This window comes from Hibiscus syriacus, unplaced genomic scaffold (assembly GCF_006381635.1).
Source record: "Hibiscus syriacus cultivar Baekdansim isolate YM2019G1 unplaced genomic scaffold, ASM638163v2 tig00116997_pilon, whole genome shotgun sequence".
Taxonomy (NCBI): domain Eukaryota; kingdom Viridiplantae; phylum Streptophyta; class Magnoliopsida; order Malvales; family Malvaceae; genus Hibiscus; species Hibiscus syriacus.
Genome location: NW_024063513.1, coordinates 24423 through 49744, shown reverse-complemented (window position 1 = coordinate 49744; position 25322 = coordinate 24423). Strand labels below are relative to the sequence as shown.

Below are 25322 nucleotides of genomic sequence, written 5' to 3'. Positions count from 1 at the left end.
GTTTATATATGATATTTGTAACTCCTTTCTCTTTGCTTTTTTACCTTCAAAAAGGGGGTGTCCTTTTCCTTCTTTTTGTTGGGGGGATAAGAGAGAGGAGAATCCAAGACAATGATGTAAACAGTGAGTCCAAACAAAAGGGGTTGAAATATTCTGCTTTAACGTAAGCCGTTGATGACTGATCTTCCTTTTCTCTCTGCCACTTTCTGCGTTTCTATTTGCTTTACAGTTATAACTTAAGATCCAAAACCATTACTTCGATTTTTCTTCAACTCCAGGCTTCTTTTCCCTTGTTTTCTTCTTAATTCACACTTAATGGAACTGTTCGCACAAAAGTGATTGGTGGAGAGGAGAATAGTGTCTCAGTAATGATTTCTTCTGACAAACTATGATTTATAATATATATAAAAACTAATGACAAGACAGCTCAATGCTTTGATTTAAATGATTATATATATAATCAAAAGGAGGCAGTTAAGTGCTGCTTCATACTGGTGCAGGCTCGTAAACCAGTTTGCATTGCATGGCTGATAATATATATTAGCTTTGAATTTCATAAAATCTCAGTCGTAATAATCTTTACTGTCCACGTTAACTTGGTTGGTCAAACTAATTGATTATATTTCTGATTATTTATTTACATTAATTAGTCTCACTCCATTGCCTTCTAACTTTGTATCACGAGATATTAGTTTTCTGAAGTTGGTTTTTTGACCAAGAAATGATGGATTACTGCCCACTAAACATGACTGAAAAACATGGTTTTACTTTCATCAAACACCAAAATTACACTTCATTATAATGTTCAACAACCTCGAATCTGAATAAACCATTCATTTAAAAAGTGGGGGGGGGGGTTTGAACCCATGCATGCTTAAGAGAGTTAATCCGCATGATAGTAAATGGTAATTAAGTACAGTCATCAAAGCTTTTCAATGATTACAGAAATCCCAGTTTCAGTCAAAAGAGCATGTTGATGGTAATATCCGACAAAAGCAGAGCCTTTTCTTTTCCTTGCAACAAATGTCCTGTGTTCACTTTCGACAGTTTGATTTTTCAAAGGCAAAGTCAAGTTGCAATCTTGTAATTATTTGTTAATTCAATGCCCATTTCCTTATCACCCTCTATTTATACACACAGCCTCTCGCCCTACCATCTTCAATTCAATTGTCACTAAGAAGAAAACACCAAAGACATACCCCTCTTCTGATATCATCCTAATTCCTTCTTCTCTGCCACATAATGGAAATCTGATCTTTGAAATTTACTGTAATCCAATGATTACACTTAGGTAACTCTACACATTTCACCCATATTTTATCGTCGTTTATGATTTAGATTCTTTGCTTAGCAAAAAGTTTATCTTGCGGGTTCTTTTTATTAACTAGTCTCTCCTTTGTGTGATACAAGTAGAAGCTTTTGTTAATTCCTACCTATATGTATGTATGCATGTATGCATGTACTGACTCGTTCTTTATTTTCCGTTCCAAGCAGGTTGGGATCCTTGGAATTGTATCAAAGATCATCTATAATCTCATCAAACTAGAGATGGAAAAGAAAGGAGTTGAAGCAAGTCCAGTTGTTGTCGTAGTGTTTTTTATGTTCATGTTCTTGTTTTTCAGTTTTGTCGTGTCTGATAATGCTGGTGAAGAAATTGAGCTTCTTTTGTCTTTCAAGTCATCAATCCGAGATCCTTCCGGTTTCCTCTCAAACTGGGATTCATCTGCCACTTTTTGTCAGTGGCACGGTGTCACTTGCAATAATCTCTCTCATGTCGACAGACTTGATCTTTCTGCAAAAAACTTATCTGGGAAATTAGTTTCCTCGTCGATTTTCCGTTTGCCTTTTATCCAGACTTTAAATCTCTCCAACAATCAGCTGCATGGTGAAATTCCCGAGGACGTATTTTCTTCATCTTCTTCATCGCTTCGGTCTCTCAACCTTAGTAACAATAATTTCACAGGTCAAATACCAAAAGGTTCCATTCCCGACCTCGAGGTATTGGATCTTTCAAACAACATGCTTTCCGGAAAAATCCCACTAGAAATCGGATCGCTTTACAGCCTAAAATATCTCGATCTTGGTGGGAATGTTTTGGTTGGAAAAATTCCAACCTCGATCTCAAACATCACAAATTTGCAGTTCTTGACTTTGGCTTCAAACCAATTAATTGGCCCCATTCCACGAGAACTAGGCAAAATGAAGAGCTTGAAGTGGATATACGTCGGCTACAACAATCTTTCAGGTCAAATTCCAGAAGAAATTGGTACGTTAACTTCCTTGAATCATCTTGATCTTGTCTACAACAATCTCACCGGCCAAATCCCATCATCCCTGGGAAATCTCAGCGACCTTCAGCATCTTTTTCTTTACCAAAACAAGCTTACAGGTCCAATTCCAAACTCCATTTTTGGACTAAAAAAGCTGGTCTCTCTTGATCTAAGTGATAATTCGTTATCTGGTGAGATCTCTGGACTGGTAATTCACTTGCAAAACTTGGAGATAATTCATCTTTTCGGCAACAGCTTTACGGGTAAAATACCGAAGGCTTTGACCGCTTTGCCTCGTCTTCAAGTGCTTCAGCTTTGGTCCAACAGATTGTCAGGTGAAATTCCTGAAAGTCTTGGAAGACTTAATGATCTCACGATTCTCGATCTCTCCACAAATAATCTCACGGGTCGGATACCGGACGGACTTTGCAGCTCGGGTCGGCTTTTTAAGCTCATCCTTTTCTCAAATTCGCTTGAAGGTTCCATCCCAAAGAATTTGAGCACCTGCACGAGTTTGCAGCGAGTAAGGCTTCAAAACAATCGTCTGTCAGGCGAATTATCTTCGGAGTTCACGAAGCTGCCTCTCGTCTACTTCTTGGATGTCTCGAACAACTATCTTTCCGGCAACCTTGGAGAACGAAAATGGGACATGCCGTCGCTTGAAATGTTGAACTTGGCCGGAAACAGATTTTCAGGGAAGTTGCCACATTCATTCGGCAGCCAAAAGATTGAGGTCTTGGACCTGTCGAGGAGCGGATTTGCTGGTACTATTCCACGTAGTTTCGGAAGCTTAGAGGAGTTAATGCAATTGAGCCTATGTGAAAACAAGCTAATCGGTGAAATCCCCGAGGAATTGTGTTCATGCAACAAGCTCGTGAGTCTAGACTTAAGCCATAACCAACTCAGTGGTCGAATTCCAACAGGTTTCGCAGATATGCCGGTTCTTGGTCGTCTTTATTTGTCGGAGAATCAATTATCCGGTCAAGTACCGCCGCAGTTGGGGAAAATGGAATCGTTAATTCAATTGAACATTTCTCACAACCATTTACAGGGTAGTTTACCGTCTACCGGGGCCTTTCTAGCTATAAATTCAAGTGCAGTGGCTGGTAATGATCTTTGTGGAGGAGATGAGACGAGCGGTTTACCACCATGCAAAAAGGTAAAGCATCGGGATTGGTGGTTCTTCTTTGTTATTTGTCCTCTCGGGGCTTTAATTTTGCTCGTTGTTGCTGCTTTTGGCTTCATGTTCATTCGACGAAGAAAGAATTTGGAGCTGAAAAGAGTGGAAAACGAAGATGGAATATGGGAATTGCAGTTCTTTGATTCCAAAGTTTCCAAGTCAGTCACAGTCGATGATATCAAACTCTCTGCAAAGGAAGTCAATGGTATTTGCAGAGGCAAGTCGTTCGTGGTGAAAGAAATGAATGAAGTGAACTTGATTGCACCGAGTTTTTGGTCTGAAATCAAACGACTCGGCAAGCTTCAGCATCCGAACATTGTTATTCTGATCGGAACGTGTCGGTCGGACAAGGGTGCGTATTTGTTTTACCAGTACATAGAAGGGAAACTTTTAAGTGAAACCCTTCACAATTTAACCTGGGAGAAGCGGCGAAAAGTCGCTATGGGGATTGCCAAAGCTCTACGATTCTTGCATGCCTATTGTAAGCCAAGTGTAATCGTCGGAGACATGTCACCGGAGAGAGTTATCATCGACGGAAAAGATGAACCTCGGTTACAGTTGAGCCTTCCTGGACTGTTTTCCATAGCGAACAAGCCCTTCATATCTTCTGCGTACGTCGCACCAGGTACGTGACATAGTAAAGCCCTTTTTTTAGTTGAAAAAAAAATTCTTGGCAAGATATTCATGGGTCAAACCAGAAGTTATGAGATATTATTATGTCTTACATTCTACGATTATTGTGTCTTAATATTCATTAATATTTCTATGAATTAATGCACGTGCATGTTATCTAATATTTTCTTGCATATTTTTCCTCTGTTGGCAGAAGCTAGAGAAAGCAAAGATATGTGTGAAAAGAGTGATATCTATGGATTTGGCCTCATTCTGATCGAATTATTAACGGGGAAAAGCCCCGACGATGGTGAATTCGGGGAGCAACACCAAAGCATCGTAGAGTGGGCCCGTTACTGCTACTCAGATTGTCATCTTGATACGTGGGTTGATCCCATGATCAAGCCAAGCCATGCATCCAACGCCAACCCGAGCCAGATCGTTGAAGCCATGAATCTAGCTCTCCATTGCACCGCCGGCGACCCCATGGCTCGGCCATCCTCAACCGACGTATCGAAAACTCTACAATCCGCTTTCAAAATAACTTCCTGTGGTTCAGCCCTAAAGTTTTCTTCAACTGTTTAGGCTTTCTAATAATAATTGCACAGCATGACTTTGTTCAGAATTTTGGTTAATTTCCTCTTTGTTTTCCCATGGTTTCGAGTTATAACTAAAACGATCGTCATCACTCAAATGTTTTGTTTGATGGTATGCTGAATACATACTAATGAGTGTAAAATTGTAGATAATTTAAATGCCTTCATATATGAACTACATCTTCTGTTAAGTATCTTATTCTCAGATCTTCTATGCTTCCATGGCTCATCACTGCACTAATTAAGTTGCTTACACGAGTTTGTAAGTATTAATGGTCCAACCTTTTCAACTTAAATGATTTCAAAATATAAATCGAGTAAGTGGATTTCCCCCTGGAAAACCCACTCTGTATCAAGCGGAAAAAAACTTGATTGAAATCTCCTTTTATGGAATGAAAGAGAAAAAAACTATATAAGACATCTTGTTTTCCCACCTATGACTGGCTGACATGCGTAGAGAGACCATTGTTCTCTTTTACAGATTGGTTTTAAACTTGAAAATGGCATTTAAGGATTAGATAGAATTCACATGGATTTGGAGTCTTGGACTCAACATCATGCCCTACTTCCTCCACTTTCATTTCCCTTTTGTCTTCCCTCTTTCTTGTAGGAATTTATTCCCCTTTTTTTCTTTACACTTTTGTTTTCACTTTCTCATTTCTAGTTAACCAATTTTTTTACCACATCACTTAAATCTTTCAAATGGAATTCTGATTTTCAACAGGGACTTGGAAAGATCCTTCTGCTATTTACCCAGAGACAGTGAGGGCAACGCACGCCTTGTTTGTTCTTTCTGCAAATTTATATAAATATTTGTTAAATATAACACATGCTTGCCAAAAGCTACAGTCACGGTTCACAAAGGGAATTGGTTGTTGCATAATTAGATGGATTGAGAACTATATTTATACGTGTGTGTGTGTGAAAGTTTTGGCTTTCAACGGCAGTGAAAGGCTTGGTTTCACGCCCAGCAGCTACCTGTTAGGTCAAACAGCTAGAAAACAGGGATAATTGCTCATTCTGAAAGGGGGCCGCTTTCTGTAATAAAAATCCTGATGTCTTGATGATGATATTGTTTGTCATATTGTCGGACCACTATTCATATGTACAAAAGCAAACTGCTAAAGTCTAAAACAATGTCTGCCCTTTTATCCGTTAACCTCGCATTCCAAGAGTTGTTCATGCTTGACAGGCAATGATAAAAGGATTTCAATATTCAAATGTCTGCAGCTCATGATGATATAAGGAAAGAAAAAATAAGAAGCCTATTTGCATAAATAAATAACCAAGTGTTTTGAAGGGATGGAAATACTTTGTTAAAGAGTTTGATTGTGGATATTCTAAATGACATGGGGCTAGCTCGTTTCTTTTCTAACCTTTCTTGTGACAAACTTTTGCCTTCAAGGGGCAATGATGATGCTGAAGGGTTTTATTCTTTTTTTTTTCATTCTCTGTAAGCAATGATGGCGTTGACAAAAATCATTTTCCTTTTCCCTTGTGCCCAAACAAAACATATGGGGAGGAGATGAGCTCACATTGTTGGAAGATTCCATCAGTAAAGGGGCTTTAAGCATTAAAGATTTACAAGAACTTGGTGATATTTGGAGGAGTAAACCAGCTCAGTTTTGCTGGCACAGATACGATTTTTGAAATGTTATCTTAAAAAGCTTGGAGATATCAATTATGGGTTTTTCTTGGAGACCATGCAAAAGTCTCTTCGATCGGCTGCTTTCTTCTAAAAAGAAAGCTCATTTTGTTTCTTTATAATTCTTGTTTGATTCAATGGGGCCACAGTTGCAGATCTTCTGTTTGAAAGTTTTCCTCTATACATACCAATTCCAAACCTTTTTATCCAAAAAGTTCTCTTTTTGCACATCACAAGAACGAAACGTGTTTACATATCTCATCAACCACCCACTGGATTTCTTGGTATGGGAGAAATGAAAAATGGGATGATCGTGCAGTTTCAGTTTGACCAACCTATTAGAATATACTTTTAAAACCATTTGCTCACATTTTTTGTTATACCATGCTACCATCAATTTGACCTTTCATTAATTAGGGGGACGGAAGCTTAAATCATAGCCAATTAGTTGGTAACTCAATATTTTCTTGGAATGCAAACACAAACATTATTAAAAGTCGTAACTTCCTGGAATACAAGTATGTAGACAATCTATTTACCATGATTTAATCTAGTCTTGTTCTCTACTACAGTATGTTCTACTATGTTGTTATGTCTTCTCACCTATGTAAAATAACCATCTACACTTATTGACATAGTGCCAAAATGGTTCATCAAAAAAGTAATCAGTGTGTTTCTAGATTCTCTCAAAACTTTATTCCCTGCAATTTTTTAAAATAACTTTCTTATTTGATTTGGTGGAGTAGGTATAAGAGATGTACTTCAAGTATGTGAGGTTTAAATGTATTCAGTAGTTGAATAATCTTGATATGGATTGACATTGACTCAAGATGTGAAAGAAATTCAGACGTTATTCTTTTTGTCTTCGGCTAGGCAAATTCGTTAATCAACATGAGAAAAAATGGGATCTTAATGGTCAAATTTGCTTCACCACTGTTGGTCAGTTCAAGGAAGCAGAGTCTTGAGGACAGGAAGGATATGGAAATCATTTTAGTATTTTTAGTGGAAGTCTTTAGCACAGCACATTGTAAGTTAGGAGGATGACAAATTCTTGTCTTCCAATTGCACAACGAAGGGGGTGGAAAGGGATAAAGGGTCAGGCTCAGCGTTAAATCTGAAAGCAAAAGAATCAATAGAGGTAAGTTAATAATTCATTATCTGATTTTTTACACATTTCAATAGAACTTTTACTTTATCCAGCAATAACAAATTTGACTGATGTTTTGTCGTTTAAGGGATATAAAAAAAGAAACGGGTGATCATCAATACCATAGGATCTAAGTCTAGATTCCATGTTAGATGCTCAACATCATGTTCCTTTGGAAAACCATTGCCACAATGAAAATGACATGCATACACATCAGTACTTTGCATGGATCAAGTAAACAAGGAAATTGTACGGGTTCTGTAAGAATAAAAGAACATGCTCATGGATAAATGTAAATGATATGTGTAAGCAGGGTGAATCATAGACATTGGATTTGAGGGGTAAAACGAAGCAAAGGGCACCCGAGAGAGATCAATGAAGCAAATACAAAAATGGGGTTACAATCGAGGGCCCCCGGAGATTCCATTAGGTTCAACATCCTTATAACAGTGTCATTTCATCATCAGTTAAAGGTTTCTGCAAACTAAGAAGACTAAATAAATGGAAAGGGAAGTCCTTCTAATCTAGTTGTTGTTCTAAATCTTATCTTCTCTGCCAATTTTCAAACAAAAGACCAGTTGATGAACATGAAGCAGATACAGTGAGCATTTTCTTCATCATTTACCACTTTCCAAGCGACTGCTCTCTCGTAGGAGATTGACCTCCCCATTCTTGACAAGCAGATACCACCTTGAAGGCACATAAAACCCTGTCCAACCATATCAATCATCATTATTATCAACCTCATAAGTTTATTTTTTTCAATTATTCATTTCAAAGAATATGATATTCACATATACCTGCTGCATCACTTGTGGGAACTCCGCAAATAGAGCTTTTCGTCCATTGTCATCGAAAATTTTCTCCAAAGTTATGTCCTGAAGTGCTACTAAGGTTGTTTCAAGCATGTCAAGTCCTGCTTGATTAGCAAATGTAAAAACTGGTAGTGCCTGCATATATTACCAAGTAGATTATAATTTGTAGCAAACAAGACAATTTTCAGAAAATCTTAGAACTCTATCGGGAGAAATGGGAAAGGAAAGTATAAGGAACTACCTTCAAAGAGCAGCATAAAACTGCTTCGGTGTGATGCCAAAGCGTTTTTAGAATCGATTCACTTCCTTCATATTCCAGCAGCTCAACTCCGAGATAGCACCTGCAAAGAGATGAACAACACAAAAATAGTGGTTAGCTTGAGTCTGGAATGACGTAATTGGCATTAGATACAAGGATTAGGTTCATAATTCAGAGAAACAGGAATAAAATGAATAAAAGGGATTTGATTGACACACCTATAGCTCTGACAAATCCAATGAGCAAGCGTCTGTGCTTCAGGAGTACCAGGAGGTGTCCGAAAACCAGCATGAGAGCCTAGATGGGAGGGAGAGAGCGCCAATGCCACCCTTTGAACAGAAGCAATAACACTACGGACATATTGCCGAGCCATGATAGCCACATTTTCTTGAAGGTTGATCTCATACACAAATTGGAATGCTATTGTCATCACAGACTTTGTGCTTCTATAATGACCGGAATTATCACCAGTTGGTCTGTTTCCAGCAGCTCCAACTTCAAGAGTTGAGGCAAGGTCGAGTGTACGATTTGGACTGGATGCATCCTACATAAGGTTTAAATTCGTTTTGTAAGAAACTAACCTGAACAAAACTAAACAAAAAAAAACAAAGTGATAAAAAGATACTAAATCAAAGTTTAGATAGTATCATGCATGTAAAAAAATTACCATTCCAGAATCAAGAGGGATGATGCGAAAACCGGAAGGAATAATAGGTGCATCATCAGAGAATGAAGCATCAATGGGGGCAAAGATGAGTTCAGCACAAGTGCCAACTGCATTCTCATCAACTCCACTACAAAGCTGAGAGATATATACAAAGAAAAACATAAATTACCAATAAAACAAGAATTATACGAGGAAATGGAAGAATGACAACGAAATAAAACATAAGTTGAGGGGTTGTAGGTGAAAACCTACGTACCTGCAACAGGAAGATATCATTGGGCATGATCATGTCCTCTCGATAGTGGCCCATATTTTCAAGCTTAATGACCTCCATGAACTGCAACAAAAAACGAGGAGCAATCAGAATATTTTATGCCAATTGATGCCAAGGATTATACTGTAATCGCCAAAGTTCGGCAACAAATTACTTACCTCTTCATTCTCAATAGTGTGAGCCAGAGGAAGAATGACCTGACCGCCAAAACTTCCACCTCGAACTACTGGCAATCCACATGGACCAGCTTTGACAGCAGCAGCAGAGTAAGCATCAATACCACTGTCTGCCCACTCTGATCGATGTTCTCGCAAGAATCTGAGAAGTATGGCTGGCGGCACGTTCTACAAATAAAACCAAAGCACAGGTTCATAAAAAAGATACATGTTTGATTAGAAATTATAATATGTATTGTTTCATGTCACTAGATCTTCTGCTGTTAATGACAAATTTGCAACACAATTAAGCCGCTGACCTGGAGTAACATGGATGCTTTGGCACATAGAACCGCATTGCCCATCGAAGGAAATCCATTGCCATAAGAAAGATTTATGCCCATCATCTTGCTTGGAGATGAGTTCACAAGTAGGGTAACATCATCAACACCATCACTTTCCAACATAGACCATCCTTCATCGGTAAATCCATTAACAGACTCATTAAATCCCCTGGACAACAGAATTTGTTAGATTCCATTCCATCCATTTTAAAAAAATGAATTCTGAAGGGCTGGATCAACATACTTGTACAACTTCCGACTAAGTGCACGAAGGGCAGCAGGTCTTCTGCCCCAACCTGTAACATTTGGCTGAGATATTTCTTGTGAAATCTGCCTCAAATGACGCAAGGCCTGCACAAGTTCCGAACCAAAGGTTGAATCACTTAACTACTCTGCATTATCTTGGCACTAAATAGAGTTCACATCTTGCAAAAACTGTAATTATAGATGCAGAGAGAGGTCTTACCGCCATTGTTGTTTTCTGAGCAAGTAATGTTGAGGATTCATAAAGAGGGCGCAACACTTCAGGAGCGCTCCAAGGCTGCATATAAGAAAATAGAAAATTGATATTTTTGCCTCTTTAAAAGAATGCCAGAGTTTCAAAACCGAAGCATGGTGATTTACAAACCTCCAAATCCATGTGATCAACTATGTGAATGATGGATCCTCCACCATCACAAGGTCTAATTAGATAACCACTAGGCAATAATTCTCCTCTCACAAAATTTGCAGCTGGCGGCATACTTGGACCATTCTGAGTGTTGTTAAGTGATCTTTCACATATCTAAGCAGCATATCACAATTATAAAAATCAGAATATAAAATCTATTCTGACAACATTAACTCAAAGGAACAGCAAAAGCTCTATAGGAAACATACATACCACAAGACTACCGTCCTCCAAAACAGAAGTATAGCGCAGGAACCAAAAGTCTCGAGCTGGTGCCAATGTTGTTGGGGCATAGAGCTTAAGAAGAAGGCAACCGAAATTTAGAACTCTTACGAAAAGCAATTGCACCATTAATTTCATACTTAAGTTGCAAATTAAATGCGAAATAAATGGGAGCTTGGCTAACCTGCATATAAAGCAGTTCAATGGTTCCACCATTTCCAGTGGACAGCATGTTTATAACATCCACAGCTCGGCAATCACGATACCATGAAAGCCGATCTTTAAGGATTTCCGCGACCTACATGAAAAGAAAAAAAATGTCATTTAATTCTTCTCCAAATTTGACCCAGGAAAAGAAATATCCTCTCAACAGGAAGCAAAAATGAACTCACTCTTGTAGGATCTAGTCCCACAAGTCCGCATGCACGTGCCGCCACACGACTGCGACCATGAGAAATTGCAACGATTCCAATGGAATCCGGACCAGGCTGCACATAAAAGGAAGATATGAGCATCTAACAGTAGGAAATATCGGTGCATGAATCTGAAATCAGGATCAAACAGGAAAATTTTTCCATTTGATATCAGATTAATCATTGTAAGACCAGAGCATGTTTGAGTATTAACAGCATGCTATATGTTCCTAACACTTTCTCCATTTTAATATTAATCAGTATTAGTCATTAACCATTTTTTTTGCCCTCCAGTTCCAAAGTTTTGTCCTGACTAATCTAGACCGATCTGGGTCGCACACCTAATTTTGGAGTGTGAGTCGTCTAGGGAAGATTTTCTGCATAGACTCAAACCCGATATCTTACTTAAGCGATATCAAATTACTTATCACTTGAACTAATCCCGTCTGTAATTATTAACCATTCATATAGAATATAGAAATTGGGGGAAAAAATCCCGTAACATATTTTTGGAAGCCCATTAGTCAAAGAAATGATTTTTTTTAAATCAAACTCGTATGAGATACAAGGGAATAGTAATTAGTAACCTATAGAGAAATGGGACAGTGGGGTTGTCCTCGATATTGACATAACAAATATGTGTTTTGATGTTGCCTAGAAGATTAGCAAGATTTTACGCTTTGTTTTATATAAGATTTTTTGTCCATAATGACAAAAGAATAACGGAGTATATAATAGTATAACAAAGAATAAAGGTATAATGAGAGAAGAAAGTGAGAGAGAGCAGTGACCTTCATCCCAGGCATTTGGACCCACTCAACAGCAGTTCCAGTAGCCTTTGAAAGAAACTGTGTTAAAGTTTCCTCTGCAATGGACAAAAGTCTGGAAAGCAAAGGCCCATAAGCAATTATACAGCAACAAAACAAAGGTTTAATTTTTTATAGAAAAACGAGGAACGAAAGGGACATAACAATGGGAGTAAACCAGTAAGAAAGAATTCCCACTAACCCTGCAGGGCTGGCATCCCTTGGAGGATGCTGAGGAGTCAAATGATGTTGACCACTCGTCACTAGTGATTCACAGCTTGTATCCGTGGTGGCTAGGGTCGTCTGCAACCACAACAAAACCACCGCTGTTAACAAAAGATCCAATAATTCGAAGCAAATCTAACACTTGATAATATGATTCTAAGGTTTTCTTCCTCTCCTTTTAAGATAAAGTTGTTACATTTTGAGTCTGTTGGCGGAAATAGCTGTTTTCATAAACAAGCTGTGAGACTTGCTTTTGTAACCTATCATTCTCCTCCATTAACAGTTTATTCATAGCTGTCAACTTCCTGTTCACAGCTTGGAGGCGTGACGCTTCTTTTCGTTGTTTTTCTCTACATCTGAAAATTATCAAAAAGGAAATGGTAAGTTACTGTATACCAGATCATGCATGGGTAGGGTTGTTTTAGATGACCCAATGTTTGAAGATTTGGAAAAATATGTACCTTCGATTTTGGAACCAAACTTTAATCTGTTTGGACTCAATGTTGGAGAGGATGGGACACTCACGAATGAGCTGTTGGCGACGCATGGAGCTAGGCTTAGGACACTCAAGGTACAGACGTTCTAAAGCTTCCACTTGCTCCGGCGTGTACCTTACATACTTGCCATTATCCATTGCTATCCTGGTCCCTTCTTTGCAGGATGAGGTCACCGCCATCATCACGTCTATAATCCCCTTCAAAAACCAACGACGACTAGTTTCAATATATATATATATACACCCCAAAAAAATCATCAAAGCATTCATTCTCAGAAGTATAAGTAATATCATATAGTAATCAAAAGAAGCAGTGAGATTGATTACACCGTTTTCTTCTCCGGGAACTAGGGAAACACCAACGGATCACCGTTGAAGCTTCAAAGATCCATTCTTCGAATTCTCAGAATGGAAAAAAAGAGCTTTTTCCTCGTATACCAAATTCTGAGCTTTGGGTAATTTAGCTTTTGGTGTTTTAGCAAAGGGAAACACTCTCTAGGAATGAAAAATTTTTCTGAGACGAATCCTCTTGATCATGTTAAACAGATACCAGATTCAAAACAGCCGTTGCCGTTATGTTTGATGGAGGAGCAAAGAGGCTTCTGTCTACTGCTTGAAGGTGGTGTTATATATGAAGACTGAAGAGGAGGAGAGATGATTTGATACGGGGGAAATAGCATAGGGAAAAAGAGAGAGAGAGAGAGAGCACCCTTAATACCTGACAGAATATCAGACTTTGTTTTTTTGTTTTCAAATCTCAAATCTCAATCATCATAATACTATTACTTATGCTGCTGCTGCTGCTTTCTTTTCTTACTTTTTTTCTCTCTTTTATCAAAGAAACTTAAACAGACCGCCTCTTCGGTCTTGGCCTCCTAAAATATGCAATTAAGATACAATATTCAACATTAGCAGCTAGTTGATCTAGTGGTACTAAGTCTTTTAGATTAGGTCAATAGTTCGAGCTCTAACGTTTATCAATAGAGTAAATTTGATTGAGAGGATCATTCTCGCATCTAAAATATTTGATATGAATTAATCAATCAATAAATCAAATATCAATGATTAATTCAAAAAAAAAAATTAACGATTAACTTAGTAGGATCCACACTCCCAGTTCCAGCGCATGCTCTTCAAAATCTTCCACTTCATCCATTTCTTTAATATCACACGTCAATTTTTAGAATTTAGATGAAAAAATTAAATACTTTAGGTACCTATTTTGATTAAAAAAAGAGATAAGTTTAGTACTTATTTTGACCAAATACTACTTTAGGCACTTAGATGAAAAAAACTTACTTTAAATACTTATTTATAATATAATCCCATAAATAGAGATATCTTTTACATAATAGGTGTTGAAAATTAAAATTTAAAATGTCGTTGATAATTTTTAAAATAGATGGTTAAAACCTTTCGGTTTATAACTCTTATCTCTCTTAAGTAATGGGTTTAATACTTATTAGGAATAAAACCCTCCTTCCTCATTCCCTTAAATAGAAATTGTTCAAAAAAAATTATATTAAATTTTAATCATTAAATAAGACATATGCCATTAATATATATATAAATTAATTTTTATACAATAATTTTACTATAAATATATAGTTATTTTGAAAAGCATATTTTAAAATTTTAGTTAATTTTCACAGTTGTTGTAAATTTAATAATTTTATTAAAAATTACAAACACAAAGGTAATTATATTACTACAAATAAAATCGATTATTATGAATATAAAGCAGACATAATTCATATAAAATTTAAATAAAAAACTATTAAGACATAACAGACAACTAATTTATAAAAAAAAAACTAAAATAAATCTTAATATGAAATCTTATTATTTCAATCGAATAAATAATTAATTAAAGTATACGGATGGTTTGATTTATTAATGTGTAACTCATAAGGTTCACGTATCAATATCATTAATATAATATTGATTCAAGTCTGGCGTATAATGATTTCTCCTATTATAAATTTAACGACGAATCTCTCAAGTTGTTTACATTTATTTTCAAGATTATATCAGATACATAGATGATTACACAATACAATGATATTAAGAGAAAATAAATGAAAAGGAAGGCGTGAATGTGCATGGGTTCAGGACAGAGAATTATGGAGGAGTCTGCATGCGGCCTCGAGTTCCCAAATCACCACCTTTTCTCTCTCATCCTTCTTTTTTTATATTTAATATAGATTAGTACAAGATAATATTTATTCGAATATAACTCTCGACCTCTTGACATTGAACGCCCACACTCATAGCATTCTCGAGACTCGAACACGGGTCATCAATGAATAACAACAATTCTTTTATCACGAATATCACTTGGTTCGTGCTCTCTCTCATCATTTTAAAATGGTAGAAAATGTGCCTTCCTTGGCAAATTATTATTTTTCATTAATAGGGGTAAATATAATTCCTAATTATTTGACATTAAAATAACAATAATTTTTTTATTTAAAATCTAAACATGATTTCGATGGAAATGATGAAAATTGGGAAACCGAAAAGTATACGTTACCGACAAAACAAAGAAATGTATAGTTTTAGACTGATATTTTCAAAGGACTGGATTTTAAGACTGGCGAATGGAAGTATGGATGCTTATAGTTGAACGAGTCAAGGCCACTAACTCATAAAATCTGCTACGCGAAAATTGAGATTCTTGAAGCAATCGGTTATAAATCAAGCAACGGCAGACCAACCAAAGTGGATTTGACTACTAGCGTCCTTTAATCCCACTACCAATCTTAGCCCAAAATACGCGTTTTTACTTTCATATGTATTATCCCTTATTCTCATATGAAATGGGATAAGGGAAAATAAGATAGTAGGTTGTTTTCAATATTAGATTGAGAACAATTTTCGTATAAGACCTTCGAATTATGAAATGTCTTCCTATTAAATTTTAAATTAAATAACCTTTTTAATAAAAGATTTGAGTGCTTTGCCTGTAACTTTTTTTTTTACAGTTATTGGTTAACCGGGTCTCGGTGGGAGATTAACAAGACGAGGAAAAGAGTGTTTACTGTTTAATGGTAAATATTTTAATATTTTAACTTTTTATTAAATATTTAAAAGAAGGGGGGTGGAGGAAGAAATTAAGGCGTGAAAGTTCCGCCACTCGCGCCTGTTCCATTGAAAGCGGTGCCACTGAGAAGATTGCGCTACAATTTTAGTTTTCCTTTTTTAAAGTTTTTTGGTTTTGAAATTCCGGATCAACAAACAGCAGTTTGACAGGTGTACCACGAGTGAGCGTAACGTGAGTTTGACGTCAGCAGACCAAATCCTTGGGGTTGTGGGGTGTGGTCCACAGGCTGGGGACCCGAGGTGTGGCCCACGCACGCGTGTAGACTCTCTCCTTTCGCTTTACAACGTGCTCCTTGGCCCTTACCAGCCACCAGCCCAGGTGTACCCCCATTTTTTACAGTGAAGATACCGTATGCTTATCATACACGCGCTTCTGTGCCAGAGAATGTTTCACGCGCGGTAAACAATAAAATAAAATTACGATTAATTATCATATACTAAGTTGATAAAGCTTTATATCGAATATATCTAATGCCGATTTATAAAGTTGAAGCAAAGGAGTAACTCTTTTTTAACTGTCTATAAACTTTAAATCTGTATGCTTTATAAAGAGCAAATTCAATCTACTAATAAAGTGAGAAAACGTACTATTTTAGTATTTTATGTTATAATACATGCAAATGTAAAACAAAATTCATTTTTAACTTGAGTGATTATCATTAATATTGGGTTAAACATTACGTACGTCAGAGATTATAAGTGTTCATTATCAAAATAATTTACATAAATAGATTACCTGAAAACTGTTTTACAAAATTGTTTTACGTAAAATTAATTACATGAAACTGTTTTACGTAAAATGAATTACCTAAACCTACTTTATGTAAAATGAAATGACCATCCAGCTCAGTTGGTAGAGCACAAGGTTCTAAACCTTGAGGTCGTGGGATCAAGTCCCACGGAGGGCATTTCATAATTTGGAGGTCTCCTACGGAAGCTGCTCTCAACCTGGTGTTGGGGGCAGCCTACTATCTTACCTCCCCTTACCCCATACATATGGGAAAAAAGGGACAGCCTACTTTATGTAAAATGAATTACGTTTTTCGGAAATTAATTTTCGGAAAATGTTTGACGGTGTTTTGATGATATTGTGTAAATTATTTTCACTGATTGTTTGATACACTATAATTAATTGTATAGAAAATGATTTACATAAAATGAATAAAAAAGTTTGGTGTGGTTAATATTTTTAAAAAAAATGATTCGATTAACGATTAAAGAAAAAAAAATTTTGTTTATTCGGTTAATCGTAATTCAATTCGATAGGTGGTTGAATTAACCATTTGAACACCCTTAATTTTAATTATTAGTATTTTATGAAATAATTATAAATTATTTATATTAATATTACTCATTATTAATAATTTAATAACATTATATTATAAAACTAATAGATAAATATTAATAATTTATTTAAAAATATAATATCATATATTATTATAGTATATCTGAATATATATTAAAAATATAATATTCTTAAAATTATATTACATGTATATTATAATAAATATTTTTATTAAATGATATTGAAATATTAATTTAATATTAGATTTATAAAATAATATTTTTTGAAAGTTTATACTATGAAGTGAAAAGTTAAGAAAATATTTTACAAAAAATTATATGGTAAACCAATTTACATAAAATACAAAGGAACTGAGAAAATCATTTACATTGAGAAAATCAATTACAACTATGTAACACAGAAAAATGAGAAATATTTTTCCAGAAAATAATTTACCGCTATCAAACACACCCTTAGTTTAGTTTCTAATAATTTTATTGTTATGACATGTTTTTCCTCCATCTTTCACTATGTTTTCATTATCTTTGTCAGTCATTTGATCGTTTTCTTCGTTTAATTTTCTCATGGTTGCCTCAACTTATCAATATGATATTTTATTTGTTATCATCTTTTATATTCTCTACTTTAGACCCTTGGATTATATTTTAATACAGGGATGGACCTAGGCGGGGGGCGGTCGCTCCAAAAAAAAAATAAAATTATCGTATATTTTAGATTTTTTTAATGTATTTTCTATTGAAAATCTTTTTTTGCCCAACCTAAAATTTTATAAGTTCAATTTCGCCCCCGCTAGAAATTTATAAGTTCATGTTCACACCCCTTAACATAAGATGATGCGTCCGTCCCTATTTAAATACACAATTTACGTTCAGAAATAATCTTCTCACGATGTTCGATTCTAACTTATAATTATCAATGATCTTTTATAGTTTAATTTAATGTTATAATTCATTTGTTAATGTGATGAAATTTATTCTATCCAAACATAGGATCTTGATTTATTGATTCGTTCCTCGCCCATCTTACTTAGCTGCAACTCCATTGTGATGTTAATCTTATAAGTATTTAATTTCATTATCATAAAAATATGGGAGTTTACAACCGAAAAGAGTATCAATGGTTACTCGTGAATATATACGTATAGTCGTAGTACATATATACATATAATTGTTGGTATATATATTAGAATTAAACGTGTCAAAAATGAAGAGTTTAAGGATGTAGATCACGGAGTGCACCAAAATTAAGACAGATTATAATATCATAAATTGCAAATGGTAGTGGCAGAGGAATGAAGGGATAATAAAATGAGTTAGTAGTTTAATAACTTTGTGAAGAAGCAATGGCATGCGAAGCACAAAGTGAATGGGGAGGAGTGAGTGAGAAATAAAGTAGACAAGAGTGGGACGGCCGACAAACAAATGGCAGTGGCAGTGCCCACTCAGCGGCGCGGAAATAGAGGATTTTGGCCCACTCTTCCGCTTCTTAATCATTCCCTACTGTCTATTAACTTCCTGTTTTTGCCTTTTTCATTTTTCAACCCTAATTAAAAAAAAACACGAATATTCGGCGGCGCAGATGCAAATCTCGTTATCTATTAAAAGAATCGGGAAGTTATATAGTGCGATACTTTAATATAATATTAAATTAAAATGTTATCGATTTTATTATTGTTTAAATAAAATATAGTAAAAAATTATCTAAAATATTATTATTTTTACCTAAAATATTATTTTTAATATTTTTTAGCGCCTAATAATATTTTCGGTCATTTTTTATCAGTTTTGTTATTTAAATAATAACAAAACCAATAATATTTTTTTAACCGTATATTAAAACTGTCGCACGTGAGATTTTTACTTGCTCCGATATTACGTAACTTCATGGCCTGTAAAACCCACCCTCCCATATTAATATTACTCGAGGAGTCGAGGGTGGGGGGGGGACGTCAATTTATGAGGCACATTCCAAAGCCCAAACTTGCTCCGATACAAAATAATTTGGATAAAATAGTGTATTAAATACTTGAACTATCGATTTTAATTTATTTGAATACTTAATTTTTTAATATTTTCAAGATCCTGCTAATCTTTAGCTTTTGTTTTATTGTAATACCCGCTAAAAACTTAACATTTAATTTTATTAAAACATACCAAAACCGATAGTTAAGATATTAAATACATTAAGATTACGGAAAAGAAATCAAGTATTAAAACATACTAAAACTAATATAGTTTGGTTACTAAACACAGTTTACCCAAATAATTTTCATTTCAGACTCGTTGTATCAGTACTACATTCAGTATGATTATGAATCGCGTTTCATAGGCTAGTTAATTACATATTACATGTATTCCAAAAACATTAAGATATTTTCATATTCCACTTTGTGAATGACAAAAAATGTCAAACTGCCAAAAAAAATCCACCAATCAATTGCATAAGAAAAAAAGGAATGTTAACCTACACTTCGTAATTATGCGGAAAGCTCGGTTTGATCTCTACTTCTCTTTAGGTGTCCATCCAAGAAGTGGGAATCAAGAATCAAAGTTTATAGCTAACTGCCAGGTAAAGCCTTAGATGAATCAGCTATTTTCCATTTACATATTCAAGGAGAAGCCGGTCGAGCTCAAAATGGCGAGCAAGAAGCCGCTGAAACACAAACAAACAATGTCCAAAAACAAATTATACAATAACCTTGAGTAAAAATACTTGAGTGCTGAACATGCAATGTCAAGAGCCAACTGAAAAACATAAGCATGTATATATGCACGAACATGTACATTACCGTTGTTACAGGAAGTGTAGGAGTTGCTTCAAAATTGAACTCAGGAAAGCGTGAAACCTCTGTATTATTCTCAAATAGTATATACGTAGGGAGCTGTCCCATGCTTCCTGTGAGTACAAGATTCCCACGTAAATTCATTACAATTACCAACATTCAAAATAAGTAATACAAGATCTAAAACTTACTGAGCTCTCTTCATAATTAATATATGTTACTCACCTCCAGGAGAGATTCCGAATTTTTCTGCAGCATTTGGGAAAAGACCAAGATCAACTATTCCAAACGATAGAGTTTTGTTCGAGTATCTGAACAAGGTCAACATTGAGTACCATTAGAAACTAATTAATGACAATAAACAAGCAAAGTAGATAATTTTGGAAACCAACGTACGTAATTGACAGCTCAGGAAAACACCGACTGGCACGTCTGCATCCAGATGAAAACGAAGAACGGAATTCTACCTGCCAAAAGCGTGTTGTTATCCACAAAAAAATGGGGGATCAAGCTCAATAAAAGATAATAAAATTAAATTTTGTAATTGAATGTCAACTTTTGTAGCACAAAAGGAACTTAGTTTGCAAATTTAATTCTTAAAGTTTAACTTCTCAGTAAGTAACTACTTTAAGCATAAACGATCAATACCAGAACTTTAACCATCTTCGTAAATAATGCCAATGTTCGCTTATATTGTTCAGAATTACCACTAACTAACGAGTAAGACATGATGTTGCTTTGGTACCACTTAAATGCAGGTTATAACAACTATTTCATAAGTCCAAAGAGCATGCAATTTTAAGAGATCATCATATACGTTATTGAACATTAATATCAAACGAAAAGAAAACCAGAACCAACCAGCCAAAATCTTGATGTGTTCCCTTCGGTTAGCAAAGCTTCCAATTGCAATGGTGTTAGCTTACTTGAAGAACCTAGAAAATTCAATTCATAAACAGAAGAAACAGCATTCTTATCAAAATGGCATGCTAGTCCTTTTTAAGGAAGAAAGGATTCAAAATCCATTAGTACCAAGTTTTTCGAAAGGGGGTTGTTGTGCCATAACATATATTACTGAAAAATAAAAACAATGTCATCATAAATCTGCAATTTTTAAAGATCTAACAATTAGTGCATAAACCATGATACTTGTAAAATTACCATAGCAAGATAAGCAACAATTATACCTGAAAATACCACTATATCCCACAAAGTCAAGTGATAGTCCATTATTAGAGTAAGGGCAATAAGAAAGATCTGAGAAAAGAGAAAAAATGGGAAATTTTAGTCGCAAATCGTATCCATTAAAATGAAATAAACAAGCAAATAAATGGGTAATCTAACCTTTCCAAAAAACAATGTATCAGCAATAAAACCCTCCCATGATTCTTCTCTTACCATCTGTACGAAAAGCAGAGAAAAAAATAAACAGTACATCACACGTTCAAAGAAATTAATTTCCTATGTTGCTTCGATTACCTTGTATGCTGCCAGCATCAAAAAGGCCAAAATCGCTTGAACTTCCTAAATCCAAAAGAAGAAAATTGGCGATCTATTACGGCTAGAAAAAATGGGGTTTGCTTGGTGAAAGGAAGATCAAGACAGAGATGGGGAGAACGAGTTATTACCCTGTGAAAGAGATGTTGAGTGATTTGAGGGGAAAGGACATTAGCAGCAGAGCTCCGAACGATGAAATAAGAGAACAAAGCTAGGAAATGGAAGAAATAATACGGCTCACCCACCACTTGATTCAACCACTCCATTAGATTGCTTTGATTCTTCATTTTCTTTTTGCACTGTTCTTTATTTTTCAGTGATTGGATCTGACTCTGGTTAAGAGCTTCGGTTTTCTAACACAGGTTCCACCATTTTTGTTTTCTTCAAAGTTGAATGAAAAAACTGTTTTTCTCCATCGCTCTGACCATGTGACGATTTCTGCCAAGGAACTTCAAACCCCGATAGCAAACGGGAAAGACTGAAGAAGAAAACCCTTGGACTTCATGGCCCGAATTTTGAACATGGGCTCAAGCCCTAACTTGATCTTTTCTTCTCTTTTTTTGCAAAGGGAGAGGCCTGAAACTACTGGGCTAAGTTGGGCTTTTAGAAGAGATTTTGAATAGTTTATCACTCTAATTCTTTGGCTTAAAGTAAAAATAAGTACTCGAACTATGTAATATTTTTTCTTTAAGTACCTAAACTATTTTTGGTCAAACTAAGTCCTTAAACTATTATATTTAAACATTTTAAGTCACATCATTTTTTAGTTTGAATTTTTTTTGACCAATAAGATGTTGACACGATGCACAAAATTAAATACTTGTTTTGATCCCAAAAAATAGTTTAGAGACTTAAAGAAAAAATTCATAGTTTAGGGACTTATTTTGACTAAAAATAGTTTAGATACTTACAGTGATTACATATAATAGTTTAAAGACTTAGTTTGACCCAAAAAAATAGTTTTGATACTTAAAACAAAAAAAGACATAGTTTGAGTACTTGTTTAGTTTAAGCCTAATTCTTTTTAATATTTTATATTGTAATTTTAGTATAGTATTTTTTAAAATATATTTAATTATTATTTGAATCAAGATACATTGGTAAATTTTTATAGTGGTTTTTCTTTTATAATTATGAGGTGAATACAAGGAATTGTATGTTTAAAGACTCAACCATTTGACAAATGAACCTTTATACTCATGCATACACTAAAAATTATTTCATTGACCCTTTTCACCATGTCACCGATGGTCTCAACTAATTAAAAATATACATATTAATGTTTTTTTAATGTCATTCACACGCATGGATTTTATTTTCCAAATCAATTTCTTCATTAATATGTATTAAAATTAAACCTAAATTTAACTATTATTTTAGGATTTTCATTAAAACATGTAACTTTTTACCTCTCTTGGCCTGGCTTTTTATAGATGCATTTGAAGCAGTCTGTTAATCAGTTTTGTTGACCTGAAGACATAACAAAGTTTTTAAATTTGTGTTTTTTCCCCGATGATCATACATCACTTGGTAAATGAAAATTTTAGGTGTTTCAAGTTTGAAAGTCATGAAAAAGATTTGGACGAACAGAGATAAAAAGATAAACTTTGAAAGAAGAAAAAAATAGATAAGATAGGTAAAACCTTTTTTATATATATTAATGAGGACCAAAAAACAATGCTTAAATTTATGTTTAATTTTGACATGCATCAACGACGGAATTTATTTGGAAAATAAAATTTATATGTGTGAATTAGAGCGGGGTATATGGGCTAAGGCCCGCGGGCTACCCGTTTAACCCGCGATCTGTGCGGGTTTCGGGCCTCAAAAATTAAAGATCGTTTAAATTACGGGCTTTTTAGCCCGGACCGTTAAACCCGCGGGTTTAATGGGTATAACCGCGGGCTACCCACTAAAGCCCGCTTAATTTAAAATTTATAAAATTTTAGAGAAAATAAACTTAAAGAATTTTATAGAAAAAGAAAATAAATTACCTATAAATATAATGTTACTTATAACTATTGTAGTTCTTAAATTTATTAGGGCGTTTGTCATAATTCTACCCCTGCTTGATATTTTTTTTCATTTAAATATACATCATTAATGTATCAAATTATTCTTCATTTTAAAAAAAAAATTAAAAAAAGTAAATAGTATTTTAGACTTATTATAGCCTTTAATAATCGTATTTTATAAAAGTATAATGTGATTATTGTTTTATTTGTTTTTTAATTTGGTGATATAAGTGAATATTATTTTTTTAATTTGATTTTAAGTAATTATATCATTATATATATATATATATATATTAATGATTAAAAAAATTAAAAAAATATTATTTTATAATCATTTCCGGCTATTTAAAATAAAATTTAAATATTATTTATTATTTTGACGGCACTACCTTCCTTTTCAAGTTGTTCGATCATTTTTAAAGGTGTAGTAAGTTAAAACATTATTTTTTATTGCATTTAAAGCATTTAAAATTATTTTTATTAAACGGGCCGCGGGTAAGCCCGTTTAGCCCACAGGTTAAATGGACGGGTCGCGGGCCTTAAAATTCAAAACCGTTTATGAATGCGGGCTTTTTAAACCGCTCCTTTTAAGCCCGCACCGTCAAAACCCACGGGCTAAACGGGCCGGTTAGCCCGTATACCCACCTCTAGTGTGAATGACATCGAAAAAAAGATTAAAGTATATCTTTTTAATTGATTGAGACCGTTGATAACGTGGTGAGAAGGATTAATGAAACAATTTCTCTGCAGACATAGTGTTTGAACCCGAAACTTCAAGAAATAATAACAAACATTTTAATTAAAGAGATTTCTTGATTTGTGTTTATTGTGGTATTAAATAAATTTAAATGTACTAATTACGGTTGAAAATTCTATTTATGAAAACTATGTACCTTGAATGCATTATTATTAGATTTAATAAATTATATATTATTTTTAAAACTATAGCCATAAGAGAGGTCGGTGATTCAGCGTTTTAGCAAACTAGGGCTAGAGAAAAGAAACCAGCCGAGAGCAAAACGAGATAACGACCCGACCCACGCGAGATGTCCCGATGGAACAGGTGCGTCTTCAACACCACTCACGTGACCATCATGCACGTGCCCTTAGGGTGCGTTTGGTTCACGGAATGTAAGATTACCAGTGGGAATAAAAGATTACCAGTGGGAATAAAAGATTACCAGTGGGAATAAAAGATTACCAGGGAATAAGATTACTGAGAATGTTATATTTTGTGTTTGGTTGGTTTAGCAGGAATGTAAGATTACCGTGTTTGGTTAAAGGAATAAAAGATTATTGGAATGTATATTTGATCAAATTGTCTTATTATATATTTGTATAATATTACAAATTGTAAAATATTTATATATTTTCTTTAAAAAATTAAATTCATAATATTTATATAATTTTTTACAAAATTAAAAATATAAAAAAGGTTTAATGAAAGGGTAAAATTTTTTTAACCCCTGAACTTCATATAAAATTTTAATTATAGATTTTTTTTGTAAATCTAAAATAATTTAAGGATAAATTTATAATTTAACATTCGTAGAATTTTTATTATTCAATGACAGAAGAATGATATTTTTGAAAAAAATAAAAATTTAAGGATATTTTAGTCCAAAACATCGATAATGTTACAATACCTAAGGGAAGAGAGGTAATAACATTTCCGGTAATATACCTAAAAAATTTACTATTAATAATAAAATATTACCGAACATGGATGAAACACCACCTTAATCTCATTTGATCGAATTGAAAACATCCCGGAAGTAGTAGATACACGGATGATGCAGCCACGTGGCATTGATCACAGGCAGA

General features: G+C 34.5%; 3 protein-coding genes across 4 annotated transcripts; 1 reads left to right on the top strand and 2 right to left on the bottom strand.

The window, feature by feature from the left end:
• The first annotated feature begins 1188 nt into the window (after nt 1-1188).
• LOC120194413 (probably inactive leucine-rich repeat receptor-like protein kinase At2g25790) lies at nt 1189-4684 on the top strand. The gene is made up of 3 exons (XM_039196723.1): nt 1189-1291; nt 1495-4075; nt 4277-4684. Exons 2-3 carry the CDS (start codon nt 1549-1551, stop codon nt 4645-4647), a joined length of 2898 nt encoding a protein of 965 aa, XP_039052654.1. The 5' UTR covers nt 1189-1291; nt 1495-1548; the 3' UTR covers nt 4648-4684.
• A 3154-nt stretch (nt 4685-7838) lies between these two features.
• LOC120194382 (homeobox-leucine zipper protein ATHB-8-like) lies at nt 7839-13161 on the bottom strand. 2 transcript variants are annotated; one of them, XM_039196695.1, is made up of 19 exons: nt 12762-12979; nt 12497-12656; nt 12278-12378; nt 12061-12151; nt 11249-11344; nt 11041-11154; nt 10848-10931; nt 10593-10748; nt 10431-10505; nt 10209-10315; nt 9941-10133; nt 9624-9809; nt 9448-9528; nt 9192-9326; nt 8743-9068; nt 8507-8606; nt 8251-8400; nt 8011-8159; nt 7839-7947 (listed from the first exon to the last, which is right to left on the bottom strand). In XM_039196695.1, the coding sequence occupies exons 1-18, from the start codon at nt 12977-12979 to the stop codon at nt 8013-8015; spliced, it is 2520 nt and encodes an 839-aa protein (XP_039052626.1). In that variant the 3' UTR covers nt 7839-7947; nt 8011-8012. The 2 variants fall into 2 exon arrangements, with proteins under 2 accessions (XP_039052626.1, XP_039052627.1); XM_039196696.1 differs by lacking the exon at nt 7839-7947 and adding an exon at nt 13124-13161 and having other exon boundaries at nt 8013-8159; nt 12762-12984.
• Nucleotides 13162-19582: 6421 nt separating this feature from the next.
• LOC120193818 (thioredoxin-related transmembrane protein 2-like) lies at nt 19583-21926 on the bottom strand. Its single transcript, XM_039196249.1, has 10 exons — nt 21615-21926; nt 21466-21510; nt 21331-21387; nt 21174-21243; nt 21019-21060; nt 20848-20921; nt 20383-20453; nt 20212-20297; nt 19993-20099; nt 19583-19856 (listed from the first exon to the last, which is right to left on the bottom strand). Exons 1-10 carry the CDS (start codon nt 21768-21770, stop codon nt 19794-19796), a joined length of 771 nt encoding a protein of 256 aa, XP_039052180.1. The 5' UTR covers nt 21771-21926; the 3' UTR covers nt 19583-19793.
• Between the last annotated feature and the right edge of the window lie 3396 nt (nt 21927-25322).